The sequence below is a fragment of the Hylobates moloch genome, unplaced genomic scaffold (genome assembly GCF_009828535.3).
Source record: "Hylobates moloch isolate HMO894 unplaced genomic scaffold, HMol_V3 SCAFFOLD_12, whole genome shotgun sequence".
NCBI lineage: Eukaryota > Metazoa > Chordata > Mammalia > Primates > Hylobatidae > Hylobates > Hylobates moloch.
In genome coordinates, this window is record NW_026652287.1 from 71,162,167 (window position 1) to 71,183,300 (window position 21,134).

Genomic DNA, 21,134 nt, shown 5'->3' on the forward strand with positions numbered 1-21,134 from the left:
GATCTTAGTCCTTACACAGATGTACACATATTAACAGAGCTATACTTTAAGAATTATCGGCTATATTGTCTGTATGTTATACTTCTATACAAAGCAAAAATGTCAAATATTTCTGAGAACTAGAAAGAGAAAAAAGTTACAACTGTTGTGTCTGAGAGGAAGATCCAGATGGGTACCAGAGAAGCAATGGCTGGGTGCCGGGCACTCAGACCTTTTTGTTCCTACAATAGATATGCAGCAAAAGAGAGACATACTATTAGTAGTTTTGACATAAATAGAAAAGAGATGGTGACTCTTTTACCTGGAACATTGTCAATTATTTTAACATTAGACTTGATTCAATCTTATCAGCAATGGTTGATACATCATATAAAAGAGTGTTGTTTCTGAAAAGCCCCAGATCCACTGTCTTAACTATCTGTGGCCCTGTCAACTTAGAGATGATTATTCCACTGGGTGGCTCCAGAAGAACATTTTAAGCACTGTACCACCTGAACACAATGATCAGACATAGAAAAGCACCAACGTCAACAGTTACTTTTATTTTGAGTAAAAATACACATTCATATCATTTTCCCTTATATCCCTCAAATCTTAAATATGTTCAATATGTCTAGAAGATATCTGTGGTCTAGCTAGCTGAGACATTTTAAAAAGACAGCTGCTCCTGACTTATATAGCACTTACATATTTAAATTTACAAAGCCAAAACAACATTTTAAAGGGGTTTGACTGATGATAGCTTGACACATCCACAGATTCATTTGTTCCCGATCTGGCAATACAGGACCATAGAAAACACCAAACCCAGTATCTAGAGAACAAAATAACAGGATTAACACGGAATTTAAGGGAAAACACTGGACACATTATAAATAAACAGAAAGAACATTATATATGAAAAGATTTTGTATACTGACAGTTCCAATCTTACTAAATCATCTCTCTTGGGAAATTAGAGGTTCCAACAGGACAAAAGAGCACTGCGAAAGCTCTCTTGAGTTTTTTTGTGTTTTAATCAGCATTTTTTAGCTGGCCAATCAGCCTCTATCTAACTGGCCCTATATAACTGCACAGTAGCAGCTGCCACCAGAGGACCTGCTCCCTTTTCTGGAACACACACATTCTTCTGCAGAGCATCTCCTCTGGAGCACTGAGGATCTCAGGTCCCTGGGGGCTAAATATATGTACAGCTTCCATAAAAAGGTTATGATCATCTGGTTTAAATCATCTGCATAAAAATCAAGCAGTCTAGAATTTCTCTTGCTGTAGTTTTAGGCATTTCCAAGAGGAATAAAAAAATGAAGTAACCCTTTTTTTAAAAAGCTTCTAAACTATGGGCAATAGTTTAATTCAGGAATTTCTTTTGAAGTGAAAAAGCACAGCTGAAAATCTGGGGCATAATTTCCATCTCAAGTAGCTCTCCCAAGAATGAGGGACCCCAAAATTTGCTCTAATTGGCTCTACAGTTTGTGACTTGCATGCTGTGTCTTTGACGTAGAAATGATAGACAGGACCTGTGTGCATTACCAATACAAAGTTTCCTCCCCCACCAGCCCCTTTTGACGGGAGGATGGAGGAGGGCAAAGTGATATTTATGCTGAGTCAACTTAAATGCTTCTACTGTGTTGAGACTTTCTGCTTACTAACACTTTCCTGGAAATGTAATTCAAATGAGAACTGCTAACCAATATTTCTTCCTTCTTAAAAAGGTTGACACCAATTCTCTGCAAAAGTAATAATTTCCATTCAAAATGTTCTACAATTCAAGACTGAAATTTAGTCTTTTTGCCTTGATCCTGAGCCTTACGTCTGTGGGACAAGTATCAAGAAAGAATTTTTTTAATGGGGAAAAAATAATGGGATAAGACAACTATCATCTTTCACTGCTACATCCTTGAAATGGAAGCCTACAATTTATCAGCAGACTAGACAGTTAATATCACACTGTCTTGCATTTCATTGTCCCTGAAAAGAACATTTATCATTGTTCAAAAAAAAGCACATAATTAAGAGATTTGTCATTTTATAATGTACACCAAGACTCATGATAAATTTGCTAAGAGGTATGCAGCAGTCTAAAAAAAATGTAAAATTATCATTTTTCTTTTAACTGCTTTATTTCTAGGACCTCCTGTTGGGATAACTTTTATCCTACAAAGTGATGGCTCTCAGTGTGTAGCTTTTTTTTTTTTTTAATTAAAGCAAGGAAAGTGCTGATCATTTTTTGTGCTTATAAGTTGCTATAGTCAAATGAGGAGAGATATGATAGTCTGGCTGTTTTAAGCTAGAATAATGAGAATTCCAAAAATGTCTATAGATAAATTTTTCTTGCAGAATAAGATATTCTGCACAATTTTTAGCATCCAATGTGAGAAGAATCCCTTAGGTATATAGTCTTAACAGAGCTTTGAAAACAAATATTGGCCCACCTCACTAAAACCTATGCCTAAACATACTAACATAAGGTCTAAATATGGGACAGTCTTTTTTTATATGGTATTTTTCTGTGGAGATAATCTGAACATATTTTCTGCAGGAAGACATTTGCTTCTGTTTTCTTAAAAGTATTTTTTAGAGGAGATTTTTCTGTTTCTGTATCTTTGTGTTTTTTTAAATTTGAACTTTGGAAACAAAGAAGGGAGACAGGCCTAAGTCATAGGGTAATAGGAAACTTGTTCTAATGACTGTAAGATGAGCTATAAAATGCTTTTTTTTTGGATACATAATTTATAGACTGGGTATCAGAAGACTTTTCCAATATACTTTTTGAATAAAGGAAGATGGAATATAAAATGATTTGTTTCCCTTTAAAAGAGGGAGGGCAGGTTTTAGACTGAGGAACTGAACAATTTTAAAAAGTTCAAACAGTTATTTGAACCAACTATTTACCATATCTGCAGAGAGTCTAGAAATCACAATTAATTTGACTGGTTGAATTCAAAAATGGTTATGTTTTATGATAGTACTGCAAAAACTTCATACCTATAAATTACCGTACAGAATGTTTGTATTAAGCTATTTTTCTCTGAATATGTCTTTAGAAGAACAAATAAAATATTTAAACATGTAATTAATACATGGAATATACCAATTTCATAAAATACTGAAATGCATTAATCTTTTTGTAATCTTATTTTCCACTAGATGTATTTAAATTCTTGAAAATGCCTTTGACTATGACACAAAGGATTTCATCAATCTCCCCAATGAAGTATGTCCTTACTTTTTCTGGTTTTGCTAACTGAGGAGCATCTGTGATTTGGGCTAGTGATAGTCAATTGTCAGAACTTGAGTCTAACATGAAATATAACTCTTCTATTAAATATCTCATTTAAAGCATGCTCTCTCATTCATTTAAATCATTCATGTAAAATCACTCATGATTCATTTAAATCATTCATTTCTTACTCCTCTTCATGGCCATCAGTCCTTATTTCTAAATTAGCATAAACCCAGAATACAAAGCAGAGAAACAAAATACATCTTAGAAAATGCAGAATCAAGAGAAATAGACCTAATCCATAGCACCATTTGACTCTGAACACATATCAGACCTAAAGAAAGACAGCCATAACCTACCAACAAAGAATGCTTCCTATTTATACCTATTTGGACTACAAGAAAGTAATAACCCACAGTTTAATTTGCTGCTAATAGTCCCTAACCTTTTTCTAATAGTTGCCTGGGAAATTCCACCAGCAAACTAAAGAACCACTTAGGACACTAAATTGCTTCATTCCCAGTTAAAATTTCCTTCTGGCGGTGATGTGGCATGAGTAAGAGGTAGAAAATTACCAGAAAGCCCAAGGAGTACCTTGCACAGCATTCCATGAGCGTGAAGCACAAGTCACTCAGCTGAGCTAACCAGCTCTCACAGGCATTAACCAGGCAGACACTTCACATTCTTGCTAATGCCCTGGAATAGGACTGTGAGTGAATTTGATCTACTTGATATCAAAATTACCCAAGATCTGGGATGATTCCAAAATGCTTCTCTGAAGCAGTTTTAATTCATTTTCTTGGCAAAGATTTTTAGGCCATGTGAAAAGTGTCTTTCAGGTTTTGTTTTTTTTTTTTTTTTTTAAAAACTTGCCTTGTTCTTTTGGCTTAGGATTGACTTGGCGATGCGGGCTCTTTTTTGGTTCCATATGAACTTTAAAGTAGTTTTTTCCAATTCTTGTGAAGAAAGTCATTGGCAGCTTGATAGGGATGGCATTGAAAATGGCAGTATGGCCATTTTCACGACATTGATTCTTCCAACCCATGAGCATGGAATGTTCTTCCATTTGTTTGTATCCTCTTGTATTTCATTGAGCAGTGGTTTGTAGTTCTCCTTGAAGAGGTCCTTCACATCCCTTGTAAGCTGGATTCCTAGATATTTTATTCTCTTTGAAGAATGGTGAATGGGAGTCCACTCATGATTTGGCTCTCTGTTTGTCTGTGATTGGTGTACAAGAATGCTTGTGATTTTTGTACATTGATTTTGTATCCTGAGACTTTGCTGAAGTTGCTAATCAGCTTAAGGAGACTTTGGGTTGAGACGATGGGGTTTTCTAGATATACAATCATGTCATCTGCAAACAGGGACAATTTGACTTCCTCTTTTCCTAATTGAATACCCTTTATTTCCTTCTCCTGCCTGATTGCTCTGGCCAGAACTTGCAGCACTATGTTGAATAGGAGTGGTGAGAGAGGGCATCCCTGTCTTGTGCCAGTTTTCAAAGGGAATGCTTCCAGTTTTTGCCCATTCAGTATGATATTGGCTGTGGGTTTGTCATAGATAGCTCTTATTATTTTGAGATACGTCCCATCAATACCTAATTTATTGAGAGTTTTTATCATGAAGGGTTGTTGAATTTTGTCAAAGGCCTTTTCTGCATCTATTGAGATAATCATGTGGTTTCTGTGTTTGGTTCTGTTTATATGCTGGATTACGTTTACTGATTTGCGTATGTTGAACCAGCCTTGCATCCCAGGGATGAGGCCCACTTCATCATGGTGGATAAGCTTTTTGATGTGCTGCTGGATTCGGTTTGCCACTATTTTATTGAGGATTTTTGCATCAAAGAACAAAGCTGGAGGCATCATACTACCTGACTTCAAACTATACTACAAGGCTACAGTAACCAAAACAGCATGGTACTGGTACCACAACAGAGACATAGATCAATGGAACAGAACAGAGCCCTCAGAAATAATGCTGCATATCTACAACTATTTGATCTTTGACAAACCTGACAAAAACAAGAAATGGGGAAAGGATTCCCTATTTAATAAATGGTGCTGGGAAAACTGGCTAGCCATATGTAGAAAGCTGAAACTGGATCCCTTCCTTACACCTTATACAAAAATTAATTCAAGATGGATTAAAGACTTAAATGTTAGACCTAAAACCATAAAAACCCTAGAAGAAAACCTGGGCAATACCATTCAGGACATAGGCGTGGGCAAGGACTTCATGTCTAAAACACCAAAAGCAATGGCAACAAAAGCAAAAATTGACAAATGGGATCTCATTAAACTAAAGAGTTTCTGCACAGCAAAAGAAACTACCATCAGAGTGAACAGGCAACCTACAGAATGGGAGAAAATTTTTGCAACCTACTCATCTGACAAAGGGCTAATATCCAGAATCTACAATGAACTCAAACAAATTTACAAGAAAAAAACAAACAACCCCATCCAAAAGTGGGCAAAGGACATGAACAGACACTTCTCAAAAGAAGACATTTATGCAGCCACAAAACACATGAAAAAATGCTCATCATCACTGGCCATCAGAGAAATGCAAATCAAAACCACAATGAGATACCGTCTCACACCACTTAGAATGGCCATCATTAAAAAGTCAGGAAACGACAGGTGCTGGAGAGGATGTGGAGAAATAGGAACACTTTTACACTGTTGGTGGGACTGTAAACTAGTTCAACCATTGTGGAAGTCAGTGTGGCGATTCCTCAGGGATCTAGAACTAGAAATACCATTTGACCCAGCCATCTCATTACTGGGTATATACCCAAAGGATTATAAATCATGCTGCTATAAAGACACATGCACACTTATGTTTATTGTGGCACTATTCACAATAGCAAAGAGTTGGAACCAACCCAAATGTCCAACAATGATAGACTGGATTAAGAAAATGTGGCACATATACACCGTGGAATACTATGCAGCCATAAAAAATGATGAGTTCAGGTCCTTTGTAGGGACATGGATGAAACTGGAAAACATCATTCTCAGTAAACTATCGCAAGGACAAAAAACCAAACACCGCATGTTCTCACTCATAGGTGGGAATTGAACAATGAGAACTCATGGACACAGGAAGGGGAACATCACACTCCGGGGACTGCTGTGGGGTGGGGGAGAGGGGAGGGACAGCATTAGGAGATATACCTAATGCTAAATGACGAGTTAATGGGTGCAGCAAACCAACATGGCACATGGATACATATGTAACAAACCTGCACATTGTGCACATGTACCCTAAAACCTAAAGTATAATAAAAAAAAAAAAGAAAAACATGCCAAGAAAGTTCATCAAGACAAAAATCCTATGAGGGATATTTTTCCAACATCAATAATTAAAGTGATGAAAGTAATACATAAGCCTCAATTTTCCTTGAAAATTTCTCCAAGTGAGTCAACAGTACTTAAGCTAAGGAAATCAGAGACAATTACGTCTACTTTTCAGAACTTCTTGGATTTCTCTAGAATGTAATAAGTAACAAAGAAACAGCTCCTCACACTCTTGAGTTCAGTTTTTATTTTCTGTTTCAAAATCAAGATGAGAAATAAGAAATTGTAAAGGTCGTATTTTGCTTTATTTGGTGCTTTTTCTTCTAACTTTGGAAAACTTTAACCCCTGTGCTAGTTTTCGGTGGGAAAAATATACCTGGCTCTAAGAACTATGTGAAAATTAATTCTATCTTTTTCCCAGTAGAGAGGTCATTCAGAAGCAAGAGTCTCAGCCCTGCTCACTTCATAAGACTGGAATCTCCTCCTCAGACTCAGGCTGATCAAGGGAGATGATGGGCCTTTAGCATCCAGTGCTTTTCTAAAGCATCTGGGTTTTTTATGGTTGTTGTGTTTTATTTTTCTGTTTGTTTGTTCACCATCAATATTTCTTAAAGTTAATGAACAAGCAAGGGAATAAAAGAGTCAACAATACAAGATTATACTGTACCTCAATAACCGCCAGTCCAAATGCTATTCCAATAACTATAGTCAAATTTTTTGCCAAGAAGTCTTTTATGAAAGAAATACAGGGCTGTTAAAAAAAAAACATTAAAAGTTACCTCTCAGAAAAATTGGACCTTATATTAATCAAAATTTTTATTAATCTGGTTTACTTTTTACATTGCTATCAAGAAACACACTTAACGACAAGGAACTGGGTTATTCCTTCCACTCCCTGCTTCACCTTTGCTCCAAAAGGTTGTAACTGCTGTGGTTTGTTTATACATTAAAAAGCAATTGAGGAACAAAATTTTGCTTGACTGCCTAATTGTTGAATCTAGGGATTAATAATTACAAATAATAATTTTTCACCAACATATCCTCAAATGACAGATTTTATAATTTATACTATAAATTTTATAGTTGATAAAGCTATACATTTTATAACAAAATATAAATCATAATTTTATCTGAACTTTATTCGTTTTAGAGCTGATACCATCTTGACTAAGGATTTTTTAGGTTTGTAATCTATAACAGAAAGGTTCCTGGTTGAGATTTTAGCTAATAATATTGCAAATTTTCATTTTTAAAACAATGTATTTTCTTTTTTTCTTTCATTATTATTTTTTTTTTTCTTTGAGACAGGGTGTCCCTCCAGCGCTGAAGCTGAAGTGCAGAGGCGCGATCTTGGCTCACTGCAGCCTTGACTTCCTGGGCTCAAGTGATCCTCCCACCTAATCCTCCCAAGTAGCTGAGACTGCAGGCATGTGCCACCATGCCTGGCTAATTTTTGTTGTGTTTTGTAGAGACATGGTTTTGCCATTTTGCCCAGGCTTGTCTTGAACTCCCAGGCTCAAGCAATCCACCGGCCTCAGCCTCTGAAAGTGCTGGGATAACAGGCTTGAGGTCACCACTGCCGGAAAAAACAAGATATTTTCAAAATCCCTTAATATTTATCAGGGTTATTTTTATCTTAAAAAGAAAAAACTTACTATGTCTACCATTATGCCATTACTTTAGCTAAAAAAGAGAATTTAGGAAGTTGCCTCTCTGCTACATTTTTGAAATGCATACAATCCAGGATGCATTTTCATACTTAAAACATTTTGGACTAGACCTAATAACTTCAAGAATTGCAAATTATGGGAAGAATTTTTTAAATGGAATAAGACTACACAATATAATTGTGTTATTTTTGTACTGCCCTGAAATATATTATCCCTTTGATGGTCATATATGTGCAAAGGGCTAACAAAATATTGCTATTTGTTAAATAAAATAAAAGTTCTCCAGAAGGCTAAGTCATCTTTTCCCCTTCATTCCTGAATGTAATGAGTTTCTTCATTCACATTTAACCCAAAGTGGTAAACATTCGAGGAAATTATTACATCATTTAGGTTAATGATGAGATTAATGATTATATCTACTGAGCCACATTCATTATGTTTCAGGGGTTTTTCTCTTCCTCTTCGCCTAAGATAATGAGGGTATCTTGGCAAAAGGAAGAGAAAAAAAAGAAATGTGAACTATGGCCATTCCATATTTTTTATTTTACCAGACTTCTTGCAAATTACACATGGCAGATGGAAGTATTTTATGAATTTACAAGCTTCCTTTTGGGAAACTGGTGTAGCTATCAGCCTATATTCAGCTGAATTATGTGTGAACTTACAGAAACTATCTAATGGTTTTTTTAGGATAATTCCAGGGGCTTTTCAGAATCTGTCTTGAGGAAAAACATCTTTGAGTTGAATTTGAACAGAAGACAAACAGCAATCTGCAATTGAATTTACTGATTTCCTCATTATCCTAAGTGGAAACTGTCTTTATTTACACTGTATTTATTTCCCCTTTTTCTTGTAAATATTGTGTCACTAACATTAGGTAAGGAGGAGGGGAGCAGGGAGAATATAAAAAGTAAGAATCAAACTTTTTTTAGTAATATTACTTTGACAATGAAAAACGCAATATAACACTGTAGTCTGGTAGATTATTTATTGAGTTACTTTAAATCTTAGCGACATACTTTAAATATTAATGACAGCAATTTCCCTTCAGGGCAGAGCCTCTTTAATTTTGATAAGATCAGTGAAAAAGATCAGTAGTCAAGGAAAGGGTAGTTTCCCCTGAGATACTTTCCATTTCCTTTTATAAATTAATCTCAGTAGCAGTTACTAAACCAAAACAATTCTAGATTGAAAATAATCTTCAGGTATTATACATATTAATATTAATTCATTGTGATTTATAGTGGTTTTTAATGTATCTGCCTCTCAACTAGATTGTAATCTCCTAGAGGATCCAGAAGCATGTCTGATCCTAGCAAGAGTCTGTCTGACATGTAGTAGGCACTGAAGAATAACAGTAAATAAATGAAATACTAATATCAATTGTAATTTTTGTACACATTTCTTCCAAGCAGAAGGAACAGCTTATGAAGGGACAGATGTCATGTTCTTCATGAAGCCATATCCTGAACCCCACAGACTAAGTGAGATGGGGTCCCATAACACCTTGTGCCCATCTCTATTCAAGAGATACCAGTAGACCATTGGATTGAAGTTACCTAATTATCTTTCTCCCTTACTTGAGCATCAGCTCCATGAGCGCAGACATTGTGCTCTGTCCAGGAATGAATTCCCAGTGACTGGTAGAAAGCTTGGCGCATAGGAGGTGGTCAATAAGTATTTGATGAATTGATCAATAAGAAGAACTAGGACATCCACGTACTGACATTCACAAGTCACATAAATATGACACCTAAACACATAAAAGATTAACCTATCTTTTTCAATTGACATTAAATGTTCAAGGTAACTTCTCAATTGCAGCAATAACTAGGTAAATTGGTAGCTGTCGATAACATAGAGAACCTAAACCCTTAAATGTATTGGGAAGGACTTGGAGTCCTTTCTTTAAATTTTGAGAAAGAAGAAACCTCATTTCTTGAGAAAAGGAAATTTGATCAGAAAACAAAAAACATTGACTTTGAAAATTAAAGTGAAAATACTGTTTTCAAGAACTTATGTTAAAGTAGGAAAAAACAAAGGAGAATAATGATTAAGATGACCAAAGAGAGGTCAAAATAAACTTTCATGTTAGTTTGTACTTTGCCTCCCATTGCAGTAGAATGTTTCTTTGACCTATTAAGATTGGGCTTAAATGATGCCAGACTCATAGAAGAAATGAAGTCTATCTGCTTTTATCTTTAAATAAGGATTTTTTTAATTTGGGAAATTTCTGAGATTTTTATATCATGATTCCCATTGTACTTGATGCATTGTAATTTTTTGTAGGGACTTTAACTGTGAAAAGAAAGTAACAGAATTGCTTATTGTACCAAATGTGATTTAGTTCTCACCTCTTGGTAAACGTGTTTTCCATTATAGTATGTGCATGTTCTCTGCGTATCTAGACACTCACATAATCCAGCATATTGTTGAAAATTATTTCCCCAATCAACAGCTCCATTGACCAAACCACAGCATTTAAACTGTTTGATAAAAGGTAGAATGAGAAGCAGTCAGTAAGAAGATTAAAAATATTGGCAATACATTAAATTATAATCTTCTGAAATCATTATTAAAGGTTATTATGCTAAAATACCATGTAAGTCACCTTTCACCTTTCTCTGTGTAGAAGTAAAAATTAAGGATTTTTTCATTTTGATCTTTACATTAATGATGGAAAAATGGAGTTGCAGACTCAAAAATCTGAAGAAGTTGGGAAGATGAAAAATTCACCTACTAGGTTTTTTTTTTTTTTTTTTTTTTTGAGACAGAGTCTCGCTGTTGCCCAGGCTGGAGTGCAATGGCGCGATCTCGGCTCACTGCAGGCTCCGCCCCCCGGGGTTCACGCCATTCTCCTGCCTCAGCCTCCCGAGTAGCTGGGACTACAGGCGCCCGCCACCACGCCTGGCTAATTTTTTGTATTTTTAGTAGAGACGGGGTTTCACTGTGTTAGCCAGGATGGTCTCGATCTCCTGACCTCGTAATCCACCCGCCTCGGCCTACCAAAGTGCTGGGATTACAGGCGTGAGCCACCGCGCCCGGCCTTTTTTCTTTTTGAGATGGAGTCTTGCTCTGTCACCAGGCTGGAGTGCAGTGGCGCGATCTCAGCTCACTGCAACCTCCAACTCCCTGGTTCAAGCGATTATCCTACCTCAGCCTCCCGAGTAGCTGGGATTACAGGCATGCACCAACACGCCCAGCTAATTTTTGTATTTTTCGTAAAGACCGGGTTTTACTATATTGGCCAGGATGGTCTCAATCTCCTGACCTCGTGATCTGTCCACCTCAGCCTTCCAAAGTGCTGGGATTACAGGTATAAGCCACGGTGCCCAGCCTCACCTACTAGTTTTTAATGACAAAAGAGAGTCAGATCTATGTAACTTAGATTTTGTCAAAAAAGTTTCCAAACAATTCACAAGAGAGTCAAAGAATTGTTGCTCAAAAGAGACGTGAAGTTTTAAAAGTGAAATTTCCACTCCATGATCTCTGATCACTTTTGAAAGAGAGGAGGAAAAAGATGAGAGATATTGCAAAGACCAAAATAGATGCTCAAGGAGCCTCCCATAAGATTGAATTTTATGAACAACTTTAAAATATGTGAGGGAACACAAATGAAGAATGAAGCTCTTAGAATGTCAGGAAAGTTACAGCCCCAGAATAAACTGATCCATGGAAAACACTAAAAAAGAGGGTTTGCAGCCACATTTGAGGAAGAAAAACAAGGAAACGATAACCCCAAGAATCAGGGCATGTGGCACATAATATTATTAGATGGGAGAAAGAAAGACAATTATCCCTCATGTTGCTTCCATCTGCTCTATTAAGGGGAAGACACTTTGTGCAGAAATGGGAGGAAAAAAAATGCCTGAAAAAAAAAAACAGAACCAAGACTGAGTGGTTTTCCCAGCTCTGATACATTGCGATGCCAAGATATTGAAAGAATTTTCATTTACTGGGCAGGTAATCATGTTTATTACACATTAGTTTAACCTCTGTGCCAAAGTTTGTTCATCTGTAAAATACAGATAATAACAGTTGCTAATAATAGCATTTAATTCGCAGATTTATCATAAAGATAAACATAAGAAAATCCATGTAAAGATAAGAACTCCCAGGTTGAAGAAAGCACTCAATAATGCATTTGCTTTTATTGTTTTTGTTTTCTTTGTTTGCTGTTGGTGTTGTTTCTGTTATGCTCTCACAGGAACATGATCTGTTCAGCATTGTTATCAATGATTTGAATAAACAGAAAAAATATCTTTCCACTTCTGTAGTTTATGTAGAGCTAGGAGTGACAATTAATATGCTGGAGAACAGAGTCAAATTTCAAAGATAGTTCAAATAACAGAGATAAACTAACAAATTCAACTGAGGCAGATACAAAGTCTTGTACTTAGGTCCAAAGACTGAGTTACACAAAAACATTACTCAACAGATGTTTATATAACAAAGAGCTGGAAATTTCAGTTTGTTTCAAGGTCAGTACTAGCAAAGATGGTGCTCTTGAAACAACCTCCTTTCCTGTTCCCATGGTAGACAAGATTAATCGTTTATTCTTTCTGATTACATAATCTTGAGTAGTATTCACTGATACAGATACCCTCTGTCAAATGTAAATTAAGTTCCACTATAAAATTTATATTCTCATTTACAGATCAGTTCATATTTGGAATATGGTAGACCTCAGGACTCCTTAGGGAGGCATAAAGTCATACTCACAGATGAGAGGGTAGAAGTTAGGAAGGTTAAAACTTGTCACAATATCAAGTCACTATATCAGAGATAGGAGCAGTTAAAGAAGAAGCTGGTCGGGACTTGTTGAAAGTGGTGTAACAGCTGGATGAAAAGGGCAGTATGCACTAAATGATACAACACCTCTAGACAAATAATAATGAGCAAGAATCCAAAAGGGGTGCATTCCATCAGTATGTTAACAGGGAATTTGTGCGGGAAATCCCTGAAATCCAAAGAGAAAGCCACTCAGCATCTGTAGCTTTTGTCAGTGTGTTATGGAACTCCAGGTCATCCAGCCAGAGTTTGTGGTGGTAGGATTCTTTTCCCAAAGAAGCATAACTTATAAAAGAAAGCATAGAGGAGAAGGAGGAGGAGGATAAGGAGGAGGAGGAGGAGGAGGAGGAGGAGGAAGAAGAAGAAGGAGGAGGAGGAGGAGGAGGAGGTAAGAAGAGGAGGAGAAGGAAGAAGAAGAAGAGGAAGAAGAAGGAGGAGGAGGGGGAGGAGGAGGGGGAGGGGGAGGCAGCACAGGGAAGAGGAGAGGGAAGAGGAGGAAGAAGGAGGAGAAAGAAGAAAAAGGAGGAGGAGGAGAAGGGGGGACAAGAAGGGACAGCAGGAGGAAAACAAGAGGAGGAGGAAGAAAAAGAATCAGCAGAAGAAGCAGGAGAAAAAAGAAGGGGAGGCGGAGGAGAAGAAGAAAAGGAAGAAGGAGAAGGAGGAAGAGGAGGAGGAGAAGGAGGAGAAGGGGAAGGGGAAGGAGAAGGAAAGAAGGAGAAGAAGAAGACTCATAATGGAAATTTGAAGAAATATAGTCCTATGAACACAAGGAACTTCAGGCATAGGATTTCTTTACGAGAGCAGGAGCACTTCAGGAGAACATGCTACAACAAACAGAACATTTAGAAACCCAGGATTGGCATGGAGACCTTGAATCCAGGGAGATGTGCAGCAGATGTTACTAGGACCCAAACCAGAGGCTCAGTGATTACCTCTAGTATATTTTGTCCTAGGTCAACACCCTGGGAAGGGTCTGGGATGCTCAGCCCCACCCAGCAGAGGTACTGAGGCTGCATAAATTCTTCCTGCTTTAAGCCTGTTTTAAGCTGGGCTCTAGAGTGAGAATGATCCCGGAAAGGAGAGAGTCAAAGGATGCAGCTACAGGGGAGCTAGGAAAAGCACATCAGAAAGGAAGTTAAACAGGGACTGACCCATATCAGGTTTCAGCTTTTGGAAATGATGCCTTAAGCACAATTTTTACAAGCTGGCGTCTATCCAAATAGGAACTAGTGAATGCTCTGAGGGAGAAAAAAAAAGTCATCTGATAAACAGTTTGAGAAACCAAGGATGTTTCCACTTGAAAAGCAAGGATTTTAGGAGTCGAACAATAGCCATTCTCAAAGAAAAATCTATTATATATAAAAGCATCAATAATTTTTTTTCCTCTGAAACTCTGGAAAAACTAGTACTAAATAATGTAAATCCTAGGGAGGTAGATTTTGTTTCAAATTAAGAAATAACATACTAATCATCAGACTTGCATCTAAGCGGGATGGGCAAAAATTAGTAAACTTTCACCTTTTTAATATTTCATTTGAGGGTAGATGACCATAAATATAAAATATGTTTATCAGTGAGAAGTCAGATTAAGTGACCTGTAAAAGTCAAGCCTCTCCTAAGATTCTGTCAATTTCCATGACACGCATATATTCAGAAGGAAAAAGTAGTAAGAGCACTCCAAGGATGGAAACTGATGCAAAGGCAGGAAGGCAGAGTTGTTCAAGGGACCCTGAGTACACAAACCTGGCTGGACTAGATTTTACTCTTTAGAGAGTAGCACTTACTAAAGTTAAAATATTAGGTAGAAGCCAGAGAGTAGAAGACCTTCAATGCCTACCCATATTTTGACTTTAAAGAAAAAATGAGGGGATAGTATACTGATTTAAAAAATAATAGACTGGTCAGACAGATCTGGGTTCAAATTCCAACCCATCACTTGCTAGCTGTTAAGACTTCCCTAAATCCCAATATCCTTATCTGTAAAATAGGGTTAATGAGGATAATGATATTACCCATCCACAGGGTTGTTGTGGGTATTAAATGAGCTACTGGATATAAAACCTGCTACGTAGTAGCATTAATGTTAGCTATTACCACTTTTATGAGACAGAGAAGTGGTGGAGGCTGAGAAAGAGAAAAAGAGAGGTTGGATATGGTTGCTCACGCTTGTAATCCCGGCACTTTGGGAGGCCAAGGCAGGAGGATCACTTGAGGTCAGGAATTTGAGACCAGTCTAGGCAACATAGTAAGACCCCTCTCTCTACAAAAATGATAATAATTTTTTAAAAGGTAGCCAGGCATGGTGGTGTGTGCTTGTGGCCCTAGCTACTCAGGAACCTGAGGTGGGAAGATCTCTTGAGCCCTGGTAGTCGAATTTGCAGTGAGCTATGATTGTACTACTGCACTCCAGGCTGAGTGACACAGCAAGACTTTGTCTTCAAAATAATTAATTATTTTTAAAAAGAAGAGAGAGGGGCCATGTGTGGTGGCTCAACCCTGTAATCCCAGCACTTTGGGAGGCTAAGGCGGGTGGACCACCTGAGGTCAGGAGTTCAAGACCAACCTTACCGACATGGTGAAACTCTGTCTCTACTTAAAATACAAAAAATGAGCCGGGCGTGGTGGCGCATGCCTGTAGTCTCAGCTACTCAGGAGGCTGAGGCAGGAGAATCAGTTGAACCCGGGAGGCAGAGGTTGCAGCGAGCCAAGATTGCACAACTGCACTCCAGCCTGGGAGACAGAGTGAGACTCTGTCTCAAAAAAAAAAAAAAAGGAGAGAGAGAAAGAGAGGAGATTCCCAGACACACTACCCTTTTAAATGGTAAGTGGAAAATATTAAAACTATTATTGATTTGACTCATTCAAGGCTTAACCTGTCATAAATGTATCTTCTTAATTTCTGTCCTTCAAAACTGCTTCAGAACTTTGTATGAAGCGAGAAAGTAATTACAAATATCTTAGATTTTTCTTATTGCATGGTGACAAAATAATCAATCAAAATCTGCAAAATGGAGACATTTTTCAATCTTTAAGGAATATGTGCTAAAAACTAAACAAACACAGAAGAACTATGTCCAACTCTTTAAAATGAACAACGAATGCTAATTACCTCTTTTTGAAACACAATTATGGCTTCCTGGAATTGTTTGTCACTTTCCACTGTGGTGCTCAAAAGCTTTGCGCTTTCATAGAGAGTTTCATTCACAGTGCGATCAGACTGAAAATTGAAAAGTATTTTACATTATTCATGCCACAAGGTAGTACTTCAATTTTTCAAACTTCTTCAAAATTTTCAAACATCTGTGCACACACCTCAGATTTGAAAACAGCTCCTAGGATACCTGCCGCCACCTGCAGGAGCAGGATCAGAAGCAAGCCTATGAAAAACTGAAAAGAAAAAGAAATATACATTATCCTCAATGCATTCAGTAACATCTGGGGACATTCTGGCACAGCACTTCTCTCTACAGCCGGGATTATATCACAGTGAGAATGTCAGTCACACTCTTCATTTATTTCACTTTTTACTTCAAGCTGAAAATTTTGGGTTCATTACTACTCATAAAACTGCTCCAGAGACTGATCGAGGAAAGTGGTTCAGGCAAAAAATTATCAAAACAACTACTGATATCTGTATGATATTGACTAGAGGGAAGTTTGAAGACTTAGATGAATTTATTTGAATATTATTTTACTCCTTCCCTTTCTTCATCAAACACAGCCTCACACAAACTCAGAACTGGCTTTGAAACAGCATCTCCACTACTATCAGAATCACCTGGCATCTTGTTACATATATAGATTCTTGAAATCGGCCTCAGATATGCTGAATCATAAGTTTGAAGGATGCAGCCCAAAGACAATTAGCTTTTTTTAAACAAGCTCCTTGAGTAATTAAATTCTTCAATTGCAAATGAGGCCTTATTGTTCAAAAAGCAATCAGTAGGAATGTTATTAGAGTCCCTTTAAAACTCTGTCTCTACTGTCCCTCACAATAAACAAACAGTTTTAAACATTTTTCTCAGGTACTGATATAACCCTTACTTTATTAGAGGAATAAGTTTAGATTAGACCTGATAAACTTTTATGTCATATTTGTATCTGATAAACACTTGATTTTTTCCTAATATTTTTACTATATCCATTTTCTACTGTATATGTTAAAAGTGAATGCCTGTGAATTATCCAAACCCAATTTATCCTCCTCAATGCTCTCTAAGAGATAATTCTCATTATCTCATTCATTTAAACTTTTTTTTAGCATGGCATGTAGAACACTAATGATTTTACCAAAACTCACACTTGGATTCATCTTCCATCATTTACTGCAAACAGTTTTGCCAGTCTCCTGCCATACCCAAGGCTTCTCAGTTCCCAAACACACCAGCACTGTACTGCCGCGTCGTCTTTCCAGAAAGCTTTTCCTATCCTCACTCATACAAATACCTTATTCACTTCTGCCCTGGTTTGAAAGTCCCATCCCCTGTCTTGCCCTTTGCTTCTGGGGCCACTCCCACTGTAGCTATTTGCTTACTTATTAATCTTCCCTAGTAGGTTCTAAAGGTCTTATGTATTATTTAGCACAATATCTGACACACAGAGGTATGGCAGTAATGTTGAATGAGTGAATGAATGAATGGATGAATGATTAAAATTTGTCTCCTCTCAGAGTATCCTCCAGTTTCTAAGCCAAACTAAGCCAAATCTAAGCCATATCAGCTTCCACAGTCAAACCTTCTAAAGAGAAGTTGGAGTTAGAGTTTCATCAATCATGGCACGTTCTTTTAACAGACAATAGGGATGGGAGAGAATCCTGTGGAGTCTGAAGGTTGGACACTGGGATTTGTTTGGAGAACTCACCAACAAAAGCATGCAGCGACTTTCTTTTATAGCACCGCAGCATCCCAGGAAGCCCAGAATCATGATGATGGCACCTACAGCAATCAATATGTCCACAGCAGCATAGGAGCTGGAGCCTAAATTTTCAGAACTGAAAATCTGAAGTAAAAAAGAGATTAATGGCAGAAAATTTCTTTCCTTGAAGTTTATTTTGCTCATTCAACAAATATCCATTGAGTGCCTCCTATGTGTCATGTCCTGTGCCAGGACCCTGAAATACATCAGTGATCTTAAAAAGTACAAATCCTTGCCCTCATGGAGCTCACATTCTATTGAAGTGCTTATACTTTTCTAAAATGATATGTTGAAAGCTGGGTGGAAGAAATGCAATAGGTTTTTTTAAATCCTATTTTAAAAAGCTTAGGACAGTTACTTTTACTCTTCTTGATGTAATCTTTGGTTCACATATTTTGTGTATTCTACATAAAGTGCATTATAAAGCATGTGTTGTTATAGTTTTTAATTCTTTAAAAAGTTCAAGCTCTTTAAACTATTGATAGACACAACAATATGAATTAATTTCAGAGTCATTATGCTGAGCTAAATAAGCCATAGAAAAAAGTAAATACTGTATGATTCCATTTCTATAAAGTTCAAGCATGAGCAAAACTATGGTTTAAAAATCAAAGCAGTGCTTGACTTTGAGCAAGGCAGAAGGGAAAGCAAGAGTTAACTGAAAAGGTCCATGAGGGAACTTCCATGGGTTAATAAAAATGCTTTGTATCCTCATTAAAAAGAAATCCAGTTCCTGATATTTCATATCAATTTTATCTCTTTGTTCCCAAAAGCCATAGTCCATAGAGTCATCTAGAAATTCTTTATTTTGACTGTTAGTTAATGAGATACGAAGGGAAAAAAAAACCTAGGGCCCTTTATAGTGGGTGGGCTACCCATCAGGCATAATTCAGTTCTCCCAACAACACACACATACTCGTCTTCATCACCCTTATAACACCTAGCCTCAGCCACCTCTTGTCCTTGATAAGTGGATTTATCCAGAAGTAAATCACAATTAAAAAGTAAAGCCTTGTGCGTGTGTTATGCATAAATCCTATATGTCTTCTATAACCTCTATCTACTGGGCTGTCTCTAGATAGAGCACTAGTTCCTAGACTAACTCGAAACCTCTGCCTCCCAGAATGGGCTATGTAGCATGTAGGTCAGCTCCCTTAATAGTCAATACAAAAACGACTGCTATGTTCTAATGATATTTTTGTTTTTCAAGGCTTTCTAAATCTACTTACTGCCTAGAGGAAACTTTTATTCAACAATCAATAGGAAGGATTGTGCTGAAGTTATAAAAGCATTAAAACCAACATCTATATTTTGTCAGGGTCCTAATAAATAAGTTTGCAATCCTGGAACAGTCACCCAACCTAGTGGGCTCCAGTTTCCCCATTTATAAAAGGTAATTGGGTCAACCTCTATAACAGCTAAGGCCTCCTTTGTCTCTAAAAGTCTATGCTTACAGATAATGTTTCAATTTACATATTTTGAAAGCTTGGTTAAGTCCTATTTTTATTTGTTTCTTGGTTTTTATTGTTTTCTCATTAATATTAGAGCTAAAAAATCAGTTTTGTTAATAAACAAGCAGGATATTGGAATCAAAATAAATGCGACAAAAATAGAAGTGTTAGGAAACTAGCTCTATGGACTTACTGCTAAATATTGCTGCACTAGAATATTGTGGCCAGTACAGGCAAACCCTATGAGAGGATGGAAGCCTCGCTAGCTGGGTTATCAGAACTTAGAAAAGATACCCCAGACATACAAATAATAGTTCAAATATCTACACATGAGGCCAAGATACTGTGACCAGCACTTCTGCAGCAGGTAGTGTGACACTTCTATGAGGCTAACCTGGGCAGGGTGACCCACTGCCACAGACTAGCCAGAAAGCAGTGTGTTGACTGTCTAGTGGTCATTGTTCCAAGTCCAGCCCAACAAGTGGTTATTCTTATTCAAGAATGAAGTGGAAATTTGAGTTCAGATGTTTGCACCAGGAGAGGAACAGCAGGGTTTGAAAAGCTGTCTTGAATGAACACTGTGTCCCTGTGTGTCTTAGGACAAGGGGAGAATTTCTAAAGGCAGAGAAATTCAGCTGGGCCTGAAAGATGAGGACTCAGGAATCCTCTTTGGATCAGAAGGGACCTCCTGGGACAAGGATGGCTGCCCATGTGCTTTTCCTCATGGCGCCAAGTTTATCCTGAGGTAGAAAAAAGGGTCTCTATGAGACACTTCAGCAGAAAGTTCTGTCATTTCCCTGACATCCTTCTTTTCTGTGTTTATGCTCATGTTTTTCCTTCCAAAACAGCTACCTCTGTTTTTTCACTAATAAAAAATTCAGCTCTTTGCTCTGTCTTGATTATTTATCACTGGCTTGAGATAAATATAAACCAAGCCAATTTTATATAAGTCAAGCTGGTTAATGTTGTCCTGGCAGACATTGGCTTTTGTTCAGGGTGAGAGGCTGATGAAGCGTGAGTCAAAACGTAACTAAAGATGCTGTCTAGCTCTATTAATTCATTCTTATCCCCAGATGTGGAGGAGCACCCTCTCAAGGACAACAGTTCCCCTTTAATACATTCAATATGTGCAATTTTTTAACAGACTAAACACCAAATTTGTTTACCAGAAGCACTGGGAGGGAAAGAAAATACCAACAGGAAGTAAAATTAAAATAAAATAAATTGCAGGCTGCACACACATCTTGAAGAGGCCACAGCACCCTGTAAGTAGGTGACTGTTAATCTCTGTGCTTAATTATGAGTCCCAAAGGCAGACTTCAGATTCTACAGGATGGAAATTCTGCACATCTTCAAACGCACTTCTTGGGTTCACACACCAGAGCTCCAGGCCATCAGGAAGTCACAGTTACAGTTATCAGTAGAAAACAGTAAGTGAAATCCTGATGGACTAGGGTGTTACTAAAAAGCTGCCACACCCGTCTCCCACCCAATTTCTTCACCATGGTGAGGCACAGAATGTAGAAGCCACTAATTGCCACTGTGATTCTCTGGGCTCTCTAAGGGCAGAAAGCAATTTTAAAAGGAAAAGAACAACAGGAGAGAGGGAGAAAAAAAAAAAAAAAAAAAAACAGAGATAGAGTGAGAAAGAAATTTTCAGAAAAGCCACCCACTGTAGCAAAGAAAACAGAGCAGACGTTAATTCCCTTTTCATCTTTCTTTCCACTAGGCTGTGTTCAAAGGCATTTAGCTGCACCATGGTGTAATACATTTTAGTAGAAAA

General features: G+C 37.4%; 1 protein-coding gene across 1 annotated transcript in view; it reads right to left on the reverse strand.

Annotated features, from left to right (window-relative positions):
* Positions 1–522: 522 nt before the first annotated feature.
* TSPAN8 (tetraspanin 8) overlaps positions 523–21,134 on the reverse strand; it is an 89,865-nt gene continuing 69,253 nt past the window's right edge. Inside the window, exons 4-9 of the mRNA XM_032170738.2 lie at positions 17,847–17,984; positions 16,299–16,373; positions 16,096–16,203; positions 10,550–10,681; positions 7,193–7,276; positions 523–814 (exon numbers count right to left, since the gene is read on the reverse strand). Coding sequence (XP_032026629.1) covers positions 761–814; positions 7,193–7,276; positions 10,550–10,681; positions 16,096–16,203; positions 16,299–16,373; positions 17,847–17,984 — 591 coding nt within the window. The 3' untranslated portion in view covers positions 523–760. The remainder of the gene's footprint in view (positions 815–7,192; positions 7,277–10,549; positions 10,682–16,095; positions 16,204–16,298; positions 16,374–17,846; positions 17,985–21,134) is intronic.